The sequence below is a fragment of the Gambusia affinis genome, linkage group LG05 (assembly GCF_019740435.1).
Source record: "Gambusia affinis linkage group LG05, SWU_Gaff_1.0, whole genome shotgun sequence".
In the NCBI taxonomy this organism is placed as follows: Eukaryota; Metazoa; Chordata; class Actinopteri; order Cyprinodontiformes; family Poeciliidae; genus Gambusia; species Gambusia affinis.
The window spans coordinates 16,035,183-16,051,567 of record NC_057872.1 but is presented as its reverse complement, the minus strand read 5'-3'; the positions used below and the strand labels follow the sequence as shown (position 1 = coordinate 16,051,567).

Genomic DNA, 16,385 nt, shown 5'->3' with positions numbered 1-16,385 from the left:
TTTGTTAAATCTTCAACACGGGGTTCTTGTGTAAAACTGTAAAATGATTTATAACGTGAAACGTCACATAGATACTATATTTTGCAGCATTAACGTAATATGTATTATTTTAGATATAAGTGGGGGGGTTTTTGTACTAATTTACAGACTGTAGGATTTTCTGCAGCTTCAGTTTAGCGAAAGGCATAGTCTGCTTTAAATATACCGCGCCATAAATCGTCACTCACCTCACTTGACTGATTGACATGCATGTTTGCGCTTTCTCGGGGGAACAGGAAGCAGGCTGTAAGGAACTGAGCGGAGCTTCTCATGCAGGAGTTCATCGCGGCTCGGAGTTGCTCTGGAGGTGCCGTCAAGAATATGAGGAGAAAGAATTAAGAATCAGGAAAAAATCGTGGGAGACGGTAAGTAACACTGAAACTACATTAGCGAGGTAAGGTTCATGAGGAAACGCATTTAGAAATTGCCTTGCAAATAAGCATATACCTGATCACCTGTGCAGCAGCGTGACTGAGTCATGTGCAGCGACATCAATGAAAACCGTTTTGTTTTTTGTAAACTGACAAAGTAACTTTAAAAACAATAAACTCGACTCTTATCAACAGGACTTATCAATGCTACTTTTGTACACTGATTTTGCTCCTTTTTTATAGACAGTCTCCTATAGTGTTTCTTTACTATGGACTTCAATGGCCAACTTGGATGCAAAGATTTATGCGTTTCTGAGAGCTTTGATGTATTTTTTAAAATAGTATTATTAAAGGCACCTCCATTACTGACGAATTAAAAGTCTGATTCACTGCTACCATGAACAGAGAATCAAGATTGTTCAGACTGATCAAACACTGCATTATGCCTGGAAAGCAGAATAACGCAGTGCTTCCCAACCCTGGTCTTCAATTCACACCACCCTGCATGTTTTGGATGTTTTTCGTCATGAACACACCTGATTCAGTTATTTGCAATTCAACAGAAGCCTGTAAATAAGCTAGCAACTGAAATCAGGTTTGCTGAAGCAGTGAAATATCACAAACAAGCAGTGTAGTGTGATTTAATGAATAGGGTTGGGGGAATACTGAATAGTGTAGCCCATTACTGCTGCTGCAAAACATTACAATAGCACAGGGTTGCCAAAAGTCTGTCCTCGAGGGCCGGCATCCTGCATGTTTTAGTTCTCTCCCTGCTGATGGTAACATTTTCAGCATGTCAAGGAACCTTCTAATGAGCCATCTTTGGGTCCAGGTCAATTAAACCAGGGAGAGAACTAAAACATGCAGGATGCTGGGCCTCCAGGACCGACTGGTCATCACTGCCATAGCATGATCCTGTCACCACCATGTTTCAGTGTATGGATAATATTGGTGTGATAATGAATTCTGTTTCCTCCAAATGTAACGTCTGACATTCACACCAGAGAGTTTCTTCATCTTAGTCTCATCAGACCAGAGAATTTTGTTTCTCATGATGTGAAAGTCATTCAGATGCCTATTGGCAAACTCACATGGGGTGCTTTGTGACTTTTATTAAGGAGTGACTTTCATCAGGTCTGTCTTCCATGCAGGTCTGATAGGTGGATCGCTGCAGAGATACTCGTCCTTCTGGAAGGTACTCCTCTCTCCAAAGAGAAATGTTGGAGAGGAGTACTTTCTCATTAGTCTCATTATGCATTATGCTGATGTATAATATAATAGTATGTTTTTCAAGTCCTTAGTTTTACATGATCTAGCCATCAGCATCTTAGTTGTTTTAGAGATTGAAATGATTGAAATTGGACCAGGAGTGACATTTCAGAATAATTTTACAAGATGAAAAAGTTGCTGTTTTTGAAGGATAATTTAATAAACTTTTTGTAGCTCTATAAATTGTGCCTATAAATGATGCCCAGCTTTATATTTTGAGTTACTACAAACAAGTTTCAATCACAGTTACTGAAAACAGTAAACTCAGTAGACTACAGAAACGAGGACACCGCAGCACAATTTTTAATAAGTTGTATATTTTGCAGCAGTTGCATGTAGAACAAATACATTTTTCACACCATTTACTCTGTTGCTGTAAAATGAATTACATTTTCATTTAGGTTTGTCCTGGTCCAGAATAGGTTCTGGTTCTCAGAAAGTTCTAAATATAATAAGGTCCAAGAGGTCAATTCTACTCTGAGTTCTGGATTAATTCACTGATGGGAATGTAAAATCATGTGTTTTTACCACAGCCACAGTTGTCCCTATAATTAGCAAGAAAATGTTGGTTCCACACAGCATGATGTGTGACAAGTAATGATAAAAGAGTTTGTCACAGTTTGGGTTTTTTATAGCAACCAGTAAAAAATTATATTTTTATGCTCTTTTTGTTTATATGACTTAATTTTCTTTTAATATCACCCATTTCACATTTGATGCATTTGTCTCCTGGATTATAATCTTTTGTTTCCCCAGTGATGACTGACTGTTTGCCGCCTACTTTGCTGGAGGCCTGTGTGGTGGTTGGAGCGTCCAGTGAAAAACTTCAGGAAATCTACCAGGTTTCTGTGTCTAAATTTAGTTTGTTCAGCTGCCTTTTGCTGTGTCGCTAGCAAACTTGGGGTGACATCTTTCTTGTTTTGTTGAAATAGTGTTTAACTGTTGTTGCATGTTTATAACATTGGCAAAATTGGAAAAATATGTGAGTATGTTAATGACCGGTAACCAATTTTTACTGAATATAGAAAATATTTAATGGCTGAAACAACATAATGGATACAGGAAGACTTACTAAACAACTGCCACAGAATCAATCAGTTTAACATACAATCATGGAATCGATGGTCTAATAATTGATGGATAGATTGTGTAAAGAGTATATTTTATATTCTCAAGGCGTGCATAAAGGGTAATGCAGTATGTTTTTCCTCTGTCTTATTCAGGCTGGTAACGGCAGTGTAAGCTCAGAGTCTCTCCTGTTGGAGCCGGAGATTCTTCATGTTCTGGCTCCCCCCTTCCATAGCAGGTCAGCTGAGAATGAGACGTCAAAGTTGCATGGAAAACGACACCACTCGTTTCTCAGAAAGAAGAAAGAGCATTCTTCTTCAGGTAAAAAGAAAAACCAAAAAAATAAAAAACAACCAGTCAAGATTTGATGCATACACCGTAACACTGATCATTTCTACAGAATCATGCCTCCTACATTCTTCAGGTTCCTGATATTACTTTATTTTAATGGTATTGCTATTCTGTGGATTATTTCAAGTTTTATTTTACAAATTTACATCTTTCCAGATCAAAGTGCATCAGAGAGAAAAGAAGGAAGCGAAGATGTGGGTGTACCAAAAAATATCGACCTCATGGCATTGCCTCAGCTCTGTTTTCCTGGTGAAACATTTTTATTTTCTCTACTTGTACACAAACGCAGAACCGACACCCTGATTCTGAGGCAATCCTTCATCATGAATTATACTAACTATTGTAATGTCAATAAAGCACTTAGAGTAGCAATATTGGAGTAAATACTTGCATGTATTTTTCAAAACTGCAATGTGTGGTGATGACGTGACCTATGTTTAAGTCTGGGACAAAATTAATGTTGCTTAATTTAGCTCTATTTGAATGTACTTCAAACATAGAAATAGATTTCTTATAAAGAAAAAAAACGGAATTGCATTATGATTGCTAACTATTACAAAACCACTTGTAAATCAATAAAGCCGATTAATGGTAATGCATTGTCATATCCACATTTAGACAATTTCTGACATGTACTTGTAAATGTAAAAACGCATTAAGCATAAGCATATTTAATTAATCCATTGGTTTATTATTCGAATGGCCTGGCATAAAATACCAGATCTGAACTTTTAAATGTCTTTATCATTTCTACTGTTGAAGACAACTTTTGCTTTCAGTCAACAGTTGATTTACATAGTTCTGCTGGAGGAACTGGTGATTGTAATGTCTGTCCCACAGAGGAACTGAAATTGATTGTAGTTCTCTCTCACAGTGGTCTTTTATAGACTTTTTAAAGTTTTAGTTTGTATTTTAGAAGAGACTAAACAGAGCTGATCCATTCATGTGATTTATGGCTAAAACACCAGCAATTACGTCCAAAAATCTAATGAGTTCCTTGGAACTGTTTAAAGAACAAAAAGCAATTTCTGGAATTATAGGGGAAGAGTTTTGAATTCCAAATTCAGTTTTATATCTATATAATATCTTGTAGAAGTCTTCATCAATTAAAATCTGTGCTTTGAGTGAGGGGATCATATATGCAGACTGTAACATTAAGATGCTGTATGTTTTTGCTTTTATCACCAGGCGGTCTGCTGGTCACTGGGGAGGAGAAAAAAGAGCAGTTCCACTTCCTGGTTTTTACCGACGTCTTCGGCAACAAGACTCATGGAGTAGTGATGCGGTATTATCGATCAATTCTGGTAATAATACAACAAATGCTTATTTGTTGTATTATATCTCAAATAATACAACAGGAATTGTTATCATGCTAAATAAATATGGAAACAATGGGAATCTCTTAAAACAGTTTGCTTTGTTAAGTTGTTTTTTCACTATTATTGAGAAATCTTTTCTTTGAAACCATCAACATAATTTAAGATAATAATAATATAGAATTAAAACTGGGATCTGAAATGAAAACTAATAAATGTTTAATTTCTTCCATTTTCCATCTAGGAAGGGACGACTGGTTATCAGCGTGGAGCTGGATCTTTAAAGTTCTCCAAATGTTTCTCCGCTGTCGGTGTTTGTGTCATATCCAAGTATCCTTATTTCACTGCCCTCAAAGACTGCCTGTCATGGTGAGAAACTGACAAAACCTGAAGCATATGACATTGCTGAAATTATTTTTTGCGTAGGTATAACATATTTACCATATTTATGGCTTGTATAAACCAGTCTTAACATTATTTTATGACAAAATTGTACATATTTTTGATACAATCCCATTGTTTTACCTGTGTCTGTCATTGTCTCATATTTCTTTTCATTATTTGCCAGTCTTCTGTTTCAGCTGCGTTCATGTCGGTTATCAGAGATGGAGGAGAAACTGAATGAATTTGCAGTCAAGCTGAGCCTTGTGCCAATCCCACCTCCTGGGCAGCTTCATTTGGTATGTGGACCAGTTCTAACTGGACTACATCATCATCATAATAATTTTGCTAAACATGTTTTACCACATTCATTACTATATTCCAAATAAACATCCATGGTTTAACATGCCTTCATTTGAACGCTGAATGTTACATTTCTGGGCTTCAAGTTAGGAAAATCTAATAGATCCACACCTACAGAATGGAGTTTTCCTTAGAAATTTGTGAGTCTCATGCTAACATACTACCTGACACTGTGTAGAGGATAATTTTCTTTTAGCAGAAATAGTAAAACTGCAGGGTTTTGCTCCATTTTTTCCAGATGTTTACATTACGTCCTTTGACTATTGTGTTACCGTCCAGAGAGGACAAAAGCCTTCCAGCTATCGACTTGGACCTCCACCTGCCTTTCCTTTGCTTCCGACCGCAGCAACTACTGCTGGTATTTCACACTAATTTAGCATTTAAACGCAACAAGAAGAGGTTCAGATTAATGGTTACGTCTCTGTGTTTCTCTTTCTGTAGGTGCTTTCTTGTCTTCTGCAGGAGCAACGGGTGGTATTGTTTTCTGCTGACTTGGCAAGGCTGACTCTAATAGCAGAAAGCCTGTTAATTTTTTTGCAGGTCCGTTAACCCTGACATGCATCTGCTGATCTGTTAACTGAAAAACAATGTTTTTTTTAATTTTTTTTATTCTGGTTTGTGTTGGACTACCTTGTCTAATTCAAAATTCATGTTGATGATTATTATGGTAAACGATAATCAGTTTTAGAAATGCAGTGCGATATTGAGATGAAGAGATGGCCAGAAAGCAGTTGGAATCCTTATAATTGAAACATTCAAGTAAAATTTAATAAAATAAAACTTGTTCTATTAAACATTGTCTGTGCTCAGTAAATTCACATTGTTGGACTTTCAAAGAAGAATAAAATAAAGAAGGTCAAACTAATAATCCAGTGATCTGATCTGTTGTATTTTGCTGGTGAATTTTGAAAACGTATTATATTTAAAAATGTTGGTTATAAAACATAAAACTCTAAGGGATAATGAATTCTGTATTGCATCTTGTTAGGCTTGTGCTTTAATATGTAGTTGTTTTTATTTTCCCCAGCCTCTGACATGGCAACATCCTTATGTTCCTGTGCTGGCCAGAGGAATGCTGGACTTCCTGATGGCTCCGACTGCCTTTCTTATGGGATGCCATCTGAGCCATTATGCTGAAGTTGCTGCTGTAAGTTCATTACCTGCCAAAATGACATTTATACATGTAAAAGTAACACGAAAGTCTCAAACTTTATGTAAGACATTAAGAACAAAACAAAAGTTCAAATATTGCTGTCTTTAAATCATGTTTTATTTACTCTCTTTTCAATATGATTTTCTTATTTTTTTGATTGTTTAGGAAACTGATGATTTGATCTTAGTGAATATTGATGATGGGACCGTTTCGACTTCTTTGTCTGATGCTATTGATATCCCTGAAATTCCTCCAGCTGCTGCAGACTACTTCATACAGAGGTGCAAAGTGTGCTTTAGGATCAGTAATCAAAGCTCAGCTACACCATCTTTCACACACTGAATGAAGAGATGTTTCGCCTTTCATAGGAGTCGCTCATTGCAGATACATTTTGACTTGGACCAGTACCATAGCGCAAGCTGCATGGACATCAATGAGCAGCGTGCACATAGAAGAGCCTGGCAACACAAACTCAATCATGAGATCCAGAAGATTTCTCTGCAACTGCTGGTCAGCATATTCAGGTGTTATGAACACTTAGCTGCAGGTTGACCATTTTCTTAAACATCTTCTGTTTCGATATGCTAGAATATTCTGTGTGTTTCAATCAGGGATGTTTGCAGTCATCTGAACTATGAACATCGAGTGTTTCACAGTGAAGAGTTCCTGAAAACAAGAGAGCCAGATGAGCTGCTTTTTTACAAAGTGGTATTTCCCTCAATTTTCTGACTTTTGTTTATTTATAGTTGCAAAGGTTTGGTTAAAGGTTGACTAATATTATTTAAAACATCTAAAATATTGACCAATATATTGATATACCTGTGTTGCAGGTATTAGACACACACATCTTCCACTCCTTCTTGAGGGATCGGCTCAACAAAAAAATGGATTACTTTGCGCGAATGGAGCTCAGCACTCGGGCTGAGATGCAGAAGTACGTCATTGTATCAAGGCCTCAACATCCTTGTGAAATTTCTGCACTTTGCAAAACTATCGATCCTTCTGAAGCTGTTTCACATGTTGGAACATTACAACCTCAAAAATCTGTATTTTTGTAGGGAATTGTGGAATATAAATTGCATACTTACGAGTTTTATTTATTAAATACATAAAAATGTAACAGTGATTCCACTTCACAACTATGCACTGTCTTGTGTTGGCCTACCACAAAAAAAAATCAATAAAATAATGTGACCAAAGATGAAGACATTTGAAGGAAATTAAAATCTTTTTAGGGCACTGTATTGTACAGTGTTGAAAATAACTAGAAGTAGAAGCAAAAAATACAAACTCATATGTGTGATCCGTCTATGTAGCTGAGCGGAATCAATTCAAAACCTGAAAATGTGAAGATTTAACAAGGAAATTGCTTAGCATGTCAGGCTATTGCTTTGTAAAGTCATGGTCAGCCTGCTGACCTCGTTTCTTTTCCTGTGTGTGCTGCAGAAGGTCTGTTGTTGGGGTACCACGCAGACCAACCATGCAAGAAATCCTAACCCGGAGAAAGAGTTCTGTTGTTGGGAACAAGCTGAGTAAAAGACTGGGGATGAGTCTCCCTAACTTGGGGGGATACCAGGTTATCAGTTTTGAGAAAAACCCACTTCTCACAAGGGGCATCATGTCTGATTCAGGTGAGAGAAATAAAACTAATTGCCTGTAAGGCAGTACAAAGCATTATTTTTCCTTCAGTGGCACATTACAGTATATGAGCATTTCATTTGACTTTCTGATGTAACATTTGTGTGTTAAAATTGCGACTTTGATTTAAAGAATCTGTTAATCAGTCCCATATATAAGCTTTTAACTCGTGGCTCTTTTTTAGTTTCCTTAAATGAAATCATTGATTTAAGTCTTGTGCAGAGTGTCTTCGTACTAAAGTTATATTAACTTGGACATTTAAAAAAAATGTGATTTTGTTCATCATTCACCATTTTTAAGTTATTTTATTTTAGTTTATCATGCTTTATTAATTTGTAAATCTACTGTTTAACCATTAAAAGACCAACACGTTCCGTGCAAATGAGATCTGAAATCATAAAATTGCAGATATTTCATAGTTAAAGATAACATTCAAGTCAAAATAATAATAATCAGTGTTTTGCATTGATTTAAAAAAACAGTCACTGTATAGTCCTACATAGTTAAGACTTATATTAAGTACATTTATGAAACTGATGCTCACTCAATGTTTTGTTTTTCTTTCTTTTTTGCTTTTATGTTTAATTCCTCATCTCTTTCCACATTCTCTTCTGTTCTTCCTCCAGCGCTGAAAACTCCTCCCGACCCTGTAAAGGTTTTTAAACTCCCAGAGTTCCCAGTGTTTCTGTCTTCTCACTCTGTCCAAGCTTATTATAGTGAGCTCATCCAACTGCTGGGAAATGCTATTTTCTCTGTCCAAACCGAGAACTCTTCTCTGCTGGCCAGGTATTATGTCTTGATCTTAGATTTAAACATAAAACTTTAACCCACCAATATGACTCCTACTATTTTGTCTCTCCAGATTTTACTACTTGCGAGGTTTCATCAACACGCTATGTTCAAGGCGACTGGATGCTTTGAGTGATTTCCAGAGTCTCAACAAGACCGACACGGCAATCTTTCCCACGCATTTGGTCACATGGCTCGTGGACTCTCTGCATCAAGATGAGCTGCAGCAAGCCCAAAAGAGACCTGAGCTTAAGAGTCTTCTTTTCAAGGTCTGTCAGCAAACTCATAAATACAGTCTTTGGTCGCCGTTGCAGCTTGATGTCAGTGGGTGAATGAACCAAGTCATTTTGTTTGCCTTTGTTAGATAAAAACAGATAATGAGAAGCCGGCTGTACGGACAGATAATCGCATCAAGAAGTTTAAACTTCCTCAGACTCCCTTGGATCAGGACGAGTTTGTACGCTGCATTCAGGAATGTGGAGTGGTGAAGGATGTGGCAACAATAAGTCGCTTATTTGATGCACTCACTAATGGTAAAGGATAAAATACCAAGTATAATAAGCCTACAATGCACAAATCATAATAACCAGTAGTCAAATAAATTTTACATTCCTAGCTAGAAAAGGTCTTCAAGTAAATATTCATAAGAAGCATTTAAACAGCTAGTTTATTTTGTGTAAATCAGACTGTTTGCCAGATAGCTTACGTCCCAACAATGAGTCAAGAGGAGTCCTCTAGACCCAAGATTTCTTCTGTATAATTATTTAACTAGATGACTCAATTAATTAGGATATTAATAGAGAGTTACTGTAAATTTGTGTATCACCATCTGTTGTCAAAATCAAATCTACAGTGTCCTCAAAGACAAAATCAAAGGGACAGTTTTAATCCTAGTTGCTTTATGTCAACATCTTTTCTAAATTGAACCAAAGCCTTTTCCTGACCCTTTTGCAAGCATATTAAGCAGTGTTGCAATAATATTTATTGTATGAAATTCACAAATTCCTTATTGTTGTTCAGGAGTATTAGAGCTGTTTAAATCTTTCATAAAAGTAAATAGCACTTAGAACTAATCTATTAAGCTCTTTGATGCTTAACTGATTGAACAATCTGACTAGAGTTGTTTCAGCTGTCAGGAACATGGAGATCAAACTTACAGTTCCAGTGTCGCTAACTTTGTCAGCTGAGTGTGACGGTATATTGCTGTTGATGTCATGTTTATTTTGAGATCATAAAGACTCTACAACAGCTTATTTGTGGCTTGTCAATCCGTCTGTTCTGTTACTAAATGAAAGATGAGGCACAGTGCACATCTTCAAAGAAAAATGAGGATAACTGGCATGTCGGACAACACTGACAATGAGAGAGGATCAAGTGCATTTGTTGTCAGAGGTCATCAGTGCATGACATTTAATTCCCACCCATGACCCATTTTTTAAAGAGTCTTTGTATGTGGGACAAAGATTTATTTTCCTCTCTTAGTTCTGATGTAAAGGACATTCATGCACAGCTAGATGGACGAAAATACACCAAAACTGACGGCGGTTAACACTGAAGTCAATGTTTTGTTGCAAGAATGTGTTGTAAGAGCAAACAGAAAACAAGCTTTTGTGATATTAAAAGTGGAACAAGTTCAAATCTTCAAAATGTTAATACAAGTTTTTATCTATTTCATATTGTTTTGTTAAATTTAGTTATGATTCTACCCTGACAACAAACATTGTCTTTGTTGCAGAACAACATACAAAGGTGGACCCAAAGGTCTTTAGAACGTTTTACACCTTCTTGAAGGAGACAGAGGCCGAAGCGCAAAATGTCAACCTCCTCTCTGAGGTCGTCAGCCGCCTTGATGACGGCGAATGTGTTTACAAGTTGTCCTCGCGTGTCAAGACCTCGTACGGTGTCGGAAAAATTGCCATGACGCAGAAACGCTTGTTTCTGCTCACAGAGGGACAGCCGGGTTTCCTGGAAATTGTAAAGTTCAGAGACATACAGGTTAAACATATTTTATTCAAATGTCTCATTCTGAAAGTTTCTACTTTGCTGCTATTGTAAATCCTATCATCTCTTTTTAGGAGGTAAAGATGGCCTCCGCCCCCTTTCTTCTTGTCCGTATTCTCAGTCTTCGGATCAAGACTTTTAGCAGGCCTGAGCTATTTGAAGCAAACCTAAAGATGGAGACCGAACTCTGGAACCTCATCATCAAAGAGATGTGGGCTGGGCGCAAGATGGGTGACCAAGATAAGGTACAATACAACAAACAAAAAAACTCTAAACGTTGCCTTCTGTTTTCAGCAGATAAGATGTATTTACATTCTACTTTATTTACATCTTTTTTTGTCTTTTCTCAGGACCCGCAGTGCATGACTCAAGCTCTGACTAATGTCTTGTTGATGGATGCTGTTGTTGGCTGCCTGAACCCTCACAGATCCATCTCTGCAGCTTCGAAGCTGGTTTACTTTGATAAAATCTTACATGAAGGTTAGGTTCTCTTACCTACTTTCTCTACTTTCGGATGCAGTGACGTTGGTTAAAGACTTCTTTTTTTTTACAACTGTCACATGGTAGAAGTTTGCTCTAAACAATTGGATTACCTTTTAGATAAGTTTTTGTCAATTGTGCATTACTGTTTGATGTTATTGTACATTTATTGTGTATAAAGTAATGTATACATTTTCTTTTATTGTCTTTGACCAGTTCATACGGTAGTTCCTAGTTGTACTACCTCAGAGACTCTGAAGCATAAAATCAACCCATCTCTGGACTTAGCCGAACCTCAGACTGTATGTGTGCTGCTGTACACGCCAGGTATCTGATTGTTTAACTTTAAGAAATGTGCAACTATTTTTCTGAAATTTGCAACTTTATTTCCTGATGTGCTGGGCAATGGGCGTGCATTTGCCTCTACACATGTTTTTGACGTGTTCTGACTGAGCTCTTCGAGTGAACAAAGCTGGTCTGTACTGGAGCATTATATCTCAGATGCCATGTGAGAGGAAAAATGGAAATTCCCTCAAGTCACTTTTTCCCAACCCTGATCCTCAAGTTAGAGTCTTTTAAGGTCAGTCCTCAGGGGCCAGGAGACTGCATGTTTTATTTCTCTCCCTGGTTCAACACACATAAATGAAATGGTGGTTCGTCAGCCGGCCTCTGTAGAGCTTTGACATGCCGAGGAGGTAGCAACTCCCAGGGTGTTGAACCAGGGAGAGAACTAAAACATGCAGAATACCAGCCCTTGGGGACTGACTTTCAACAACCATGTTTTAGGTGTTCCCCTGCTTTTGCACACCTGATTTCAACTGATGGCTGAGCAGGCTTTTGCTAAATTTCAGTCATCTGAATCAGGTGTGTTAAAGCGGTACCTCTAATTCAGAGGAAGACACTGCTTTATGTAATCAAAGAAACTGAAATGTGATCTTCTAAACAGGTTTTATATTGAAGTGATTAGCTGTCTAAAAAGTTATCTAAGAAGAAAATTGTCATGTCCTTCACACTCCTAAAAGATTCCTTCTGGTTATAATGTGGCTGCAGTCTACTGTACATTAATTATGTTAATTATGAGAATTATGAGAATATTGAAGCATTTGTTAAATGTAGATAAATTTTTCATTTTCTAGATTCTTTCCCAGACACTTAAAAACTGGCATAAACTAATATAATGTAAGACAACATAAAAAGCCACATGACTAAAATGTATATTTTTTTAACAATCTGATGTTCTGTTCTATTTTAGAATCATGGACTGCTTTTTACTTTCAATTTGAATGGTTTTTTGTTACAATTTCAGGTCAGTTACAGGACAAGAAATCCCCTGTAGTGATGAACCCCAAGCTGTGGGTGGCACTGAGTGACGGCAGGGTGGTTGTATTTGATGCAGCTAGCTGGTCAATGCTGCAGGATTGCATTCAGACGGGAGAGTTACAAGTGGTGAGAGCAGACTGATGTCATACTGATACATGTGACTGAAGGTCTTAAAAATAATTAAAAGTAATGTTAAAGCTTATTAATAATATAATCCTGTGGGTGGGAATTTGAGTATTGCTTGAAACAAAGCTTGTGTAAAAGAAAATAAAACTTAGCATTTTTGTTGCTTTGTTAATTTACTAAGAACAAAATGTTTTAAGTTTATTTGCTAAGTTGCTTTTTCTGGGGAAAAATTAATGGACTTAGAAACTGAATAAGGAAATTAGTGTTAAGTCAATGTTTTTTTTTTTTATTGTAACAATGTTTCTTGGCTATAAATTTTATATTTATATAATATATTTATCTTTACAGTGTGACACATTGGTGCAGAAAATGCATTTGCAAACAGTATTTTTGTTGTGACCTTTAAAATCTTCTGCAAATACCAAAGAACATAATCTGCTATTGACTCTTGTTTGATGTTGTTCCTTGATCGGATGTGTGAAGTTTTAACAAGACATGTTGTCATTCAATAATTTAACATGGTGGCATCATTTGTGCATGGGAGAATAGTATACAGCCACAACAACCTGGCCTCTCCTTTCAGTGATGGAGGATGCTGTTATTTTTTTACTGGTGTTGTTTTGGGAAGTAAGCCAGTTTGGTTGCATTGGTCTCTGGCCTGACCAGGTCATCGCACAACTGTTCATCCCACAAGATGAACACTTCATGACCAAGTGTTTGTTAGCAGACTTGTACCATCACACAACCTTCACCAAAGACTGTTTAGTACGTATTTACAGACAGGATTTGACAAGTTTTCTGTGGGTGGAATTTATGTATTCAACTTTGCCACTCCACCCACAAATGCCTTTATGTTACAACTGTGGCACCGTTCTAGAGAAATAAACTGCATTTCTAATATATTAGCTACATGTGTTATTGCCAAGCATTGTTTCAGAATAAGTCTCACTCTCACACACATTTCCGTTGCTTTTCAATTAGGTTTCTATGAGTATAATATTACAGGATCTTAACCACTATGCCGGTTAGTTTATGTTGAATAAAAAATGTGGTGAAGTTATTTCCAGTTTTTGCACTTTGAATTTAGTTCTTAGAAGTTTTTTGATAATTTTTTTTTATTTTGTATGTGTGAGTAACTGTCCTAAACATTCATCGGCTTATGCCTCAACATTAACAGTATAATGGTGCGTCATAGATAAATAGTAACATTGTACACTAACATATTAAAGGCATTTCTTGTGTTTTTTACTCTGCTAGCACTTTTATGAGGATTTTCACATGATTTTATTCTCTGTGCAGACATGCATGATGGGGCTGGTTCATGATCAGGTCTGGATGGGTTCTCAGGACTCTGTTATTTACATCATCGACACCCACAGTATGTCCTGCAACAAACAGCTGACCGAACACCGACATGAAGTGACTGGCCTCTCTGTAGACACCACAGATCATAGCAAAGGGTGAAGATGTTGTTATTCTCGATGAATTAATATTTCTCAAATGGCAGGCTCTTCAAGTTGAATGTGGGTTCGTAACTAGTCACTTTTTCGTCTTTCTATTTTTCAATTTTCTAGGAGTAGGCAACTTGCTTACTCCTGCAGCTGTGACGGGACAATCCTGCAATGGGACTCGGCTACTCTGAAGGTGAAGCGCCAGTTCCACCTCAGCTGTGACCGTCTCTCCTCCATACGATTCTATGACGGCATCCTTTGGTGCTGTGAGTACACGCTGTTGATTCAGTCGGCCATTTCAATCTGATTTGGTGCATGTTTGTCAATGTGCCTGTGTAGGTACAGTGTCTTGCAAAAATATTCATACCAATTGAACTTTTTCATATCAACCCAAATTTTAACACATTTGTTGTGATTTTATGTTTATATAAAATGCTGTGGCACCTTTACAGCAAAGCCTAAATCTAGGCCAAAAAATTTTATATTCACAGATTCTCTCTTCAGTTCAACTGACCTATTTTTCAAAGAAAAATGCTCAACAAATTTCAGTCTCTAGATGTGCAAAGCTGGTATATCCTAAAGACTTCCAGCTGCAATTGCAATGAAAAGTCATTCTACTGACTATTAACTCAGAGAGTGAATATCAATTTGTCCCACACTAAACATATTCAAATGCAAGAATTGTTGAAATCTGCATATCACTTTTATTCTTTCTGTACAATTAAGTGCTACTCTGTTGTATAAGATTCTAATAAACTCAAATGAGATGGAGATAACTAGTCATCCATGTTTACAGTTTTCATCTTATCTGCTCATGACTAATCAACAAAATGACACTTAAGTATTTTCTCTTTAACTTGAGTGTTTTTGCATGTGCAGGTTGTGGTGACAGCATTGTGGAACTAAAAAAGTGTGGCACTCCACAGAGGAGGATAGAGCTTCCTGATGACTTGCGGTGCATGCCCAGTTACTTCAGCTGCTTTATTGTTGTTCCAGAGGTGACTTGAAAACTTGAATACAGCAGTCTCTTTTGCAAGTTTATGTTACATATTATCAGGTGGCATTGATTAACACTGAACCTTCAAAATAATTTGCTGCTCAAACTTTTAAAACTAAAATTTTCGAATGTTTTCCAAATCATAATAAAAACCAGCACATCTGTGTTGCAGCGCGGACAAGTTTGGACAGGTTGCTCTGACTCGGTGGAATTGTGTCTCTGGCAGACTGACAACCTCAAACAATCACCCAAAAGAATTTCTCTGCCAGGCACTTCAGGAGTCACGTGTATGATTCGAGTCAAAAACCAGGTGAGTTCTGAATACATGTCTGTTTACATGGCTTATTGGCTTATCTAATTAATATTTATTCACCAAATTGTAACTCCATCCATCCATCCAATTTCTAACACCCTTGTCCCTAATGTGGTCGGGAGGGTTGCGGGTGTCTATCTCCAGCTAACATTCCGGGTGAGAGGCGGGGTTCACCATGGACAGGTCGCCAGTCTGTCTCAGGGACAAACTATAACTCCTTTAGCGTTAATATTTAGTGTTAATAATCAGAAAATGTATTTTATTTTGATTTGTTTAGTCAAACTAAATGGGAAAACTAATCTGCCTTGTAATCATGACTTAAATTGACCCAGAGCCTGAAATTATTCCAGAGTGGCTCTGGCTGGGTATTGCTTTGTGACCCTTATTGGTGTGGACTTATTTAACGCTCTGCTTCATTTCATCTTCCCAGATCTGGGTTGGCTGCAGAGGATGGAGCAGAGTTGGAGGTCTTTGTGACGGTCAGCTGAAAAGCCTGGTGTTGGTGTTGGACTTAGACAGTCTCACAGTGACAAAAGAGCTACTGGCCCATTCGGACAGTATCCAGACTCTCTGTTCTGCTGAGGATCGCTATGTCCTGAGCGGCTCTGCACGTCGGGATGGCAAAATTGCCATCTGGCAGGTTGCATAAAAACAATTCAAGATACAAGACAAATTTCAGTGTGCAGAAATGTATGTCGGTGCAAAGATATGTTTTTATATTTTATTTCTTGGATTGTATTAGTTTATAACAGTAACTTCACTTTTTTAAAAAGGACAAATGCTTTGATTTAATCTTAATTAAATCATTTTAATTTGCTAATGACGCACAACATTTAAGTAAGATGATATGTGCGCCTCGTGATTTAATGTTTTAGTAGAGTACTAAAAGGTGATGTTTGTTTCTATGTAAGAATTTCCAATAAATGTTCTTTATTTTACTGTGATGTTTGTATAGAAAT

The 16,385-nt window shown here is 37.1% G+C and overlaps 1 protein-coding gene across 3 annotated transcripts; it reads left to right on the top strand.

Moving 5' to 3' along the window:
• The first annotated feature begins 150 nt into the window (after positions 1 to 150).
• On the top strand, positions 151 to 16,370 carry LOC122831498 (DENN domain-containing protein 3-like). Of its 3 annotated transcripts, none has more exons than XM_044117721.1 (28): positions 151 to 404; positions 2,436 to 2,521; positions 2,903 to 3,068; positions 3,255 to 3,347; positions 4,287 to 4,402; positions 4,659 to 4,783; positions 4,983 to 5,094; positions 5,397 to 5,516; positions 5,600 to 5,698; positions 6,186 to 6,305; positions 6,477 to 6,592; positions 6,680 to 6,835; positions 6,923 to 7,019; positions 7,142 to 7,245; positions 7,758 to 7,942; positions 8,576 to 8,735; positions 8,812 to 9,007; positions 9,103 to 9,271; positions 10,474 to 10,733; positions 10,814 to 10,984; positions 11,090 to 11,219; positions 11,436 to 11,546; positions 12,526 to 12,665; positions 13,965 to 14,125; positions 14,240 to 14,382; positions 14,996 to 15,114; positions 15,340 to 15,423; positions 15,857 to 16,370. In XM_044117721.1, exons 2-28 carry the CDS (start codon positions 2,438 to 2,440, stop codon positions 16,073 to 16,075), a joined length of 3,756 nt encoding a protein of 1,251 aa, XP_043973656.1. In that variant the 5' UTR covers positions 151 to 404; positions 2,436 to 2,437; the 3' UTR covers positions 16,076 to 16,370. The 3 variants fall into 3 exon arrangements, with proteins under 3 accessions (XP_043973656.1, XP_043973655.1, XP_043973654.1); XM_044117720.1 differs by having other exon boundaries at positions 156 to 404; positions 14,246 to 14,382; positions 15,286 to 15,423; XM_044117719.1 differs by having other exon boundaries at positions 156 to 404; positions 15,286 to 15,423.
• Positions 16,371 to 16,385: the final 15 nt, after the last annotated feature.

What these genes read in the sequence shown, in the direction of transcription:
- LOC122831498 (XM_044117719.1), top strand. Translation starts at nt 2,438, where the DNA reads ATGACTGACTGTTTGCCGCCTACTTTGCTGGAGGCCTGTGTGGTGGTT. An exon ending in GGTATTATCGATCAATTCTG is followed by an intron (nt 4,403 to 4,658) that starts GTAATAATACAA and finishes TTTTCCATCTAG; the next exon opens with GAAGGGACGACTGGTTATCA. An exon ending in AGATGGGTGACCAAGATAAG is followed by an intron (nt 10,985 to 11,089) that starts GTACAATACAAC and finishes GTCTTTTCTCAG; the next exon opens with GACCCGCAGTGCATGACTCA.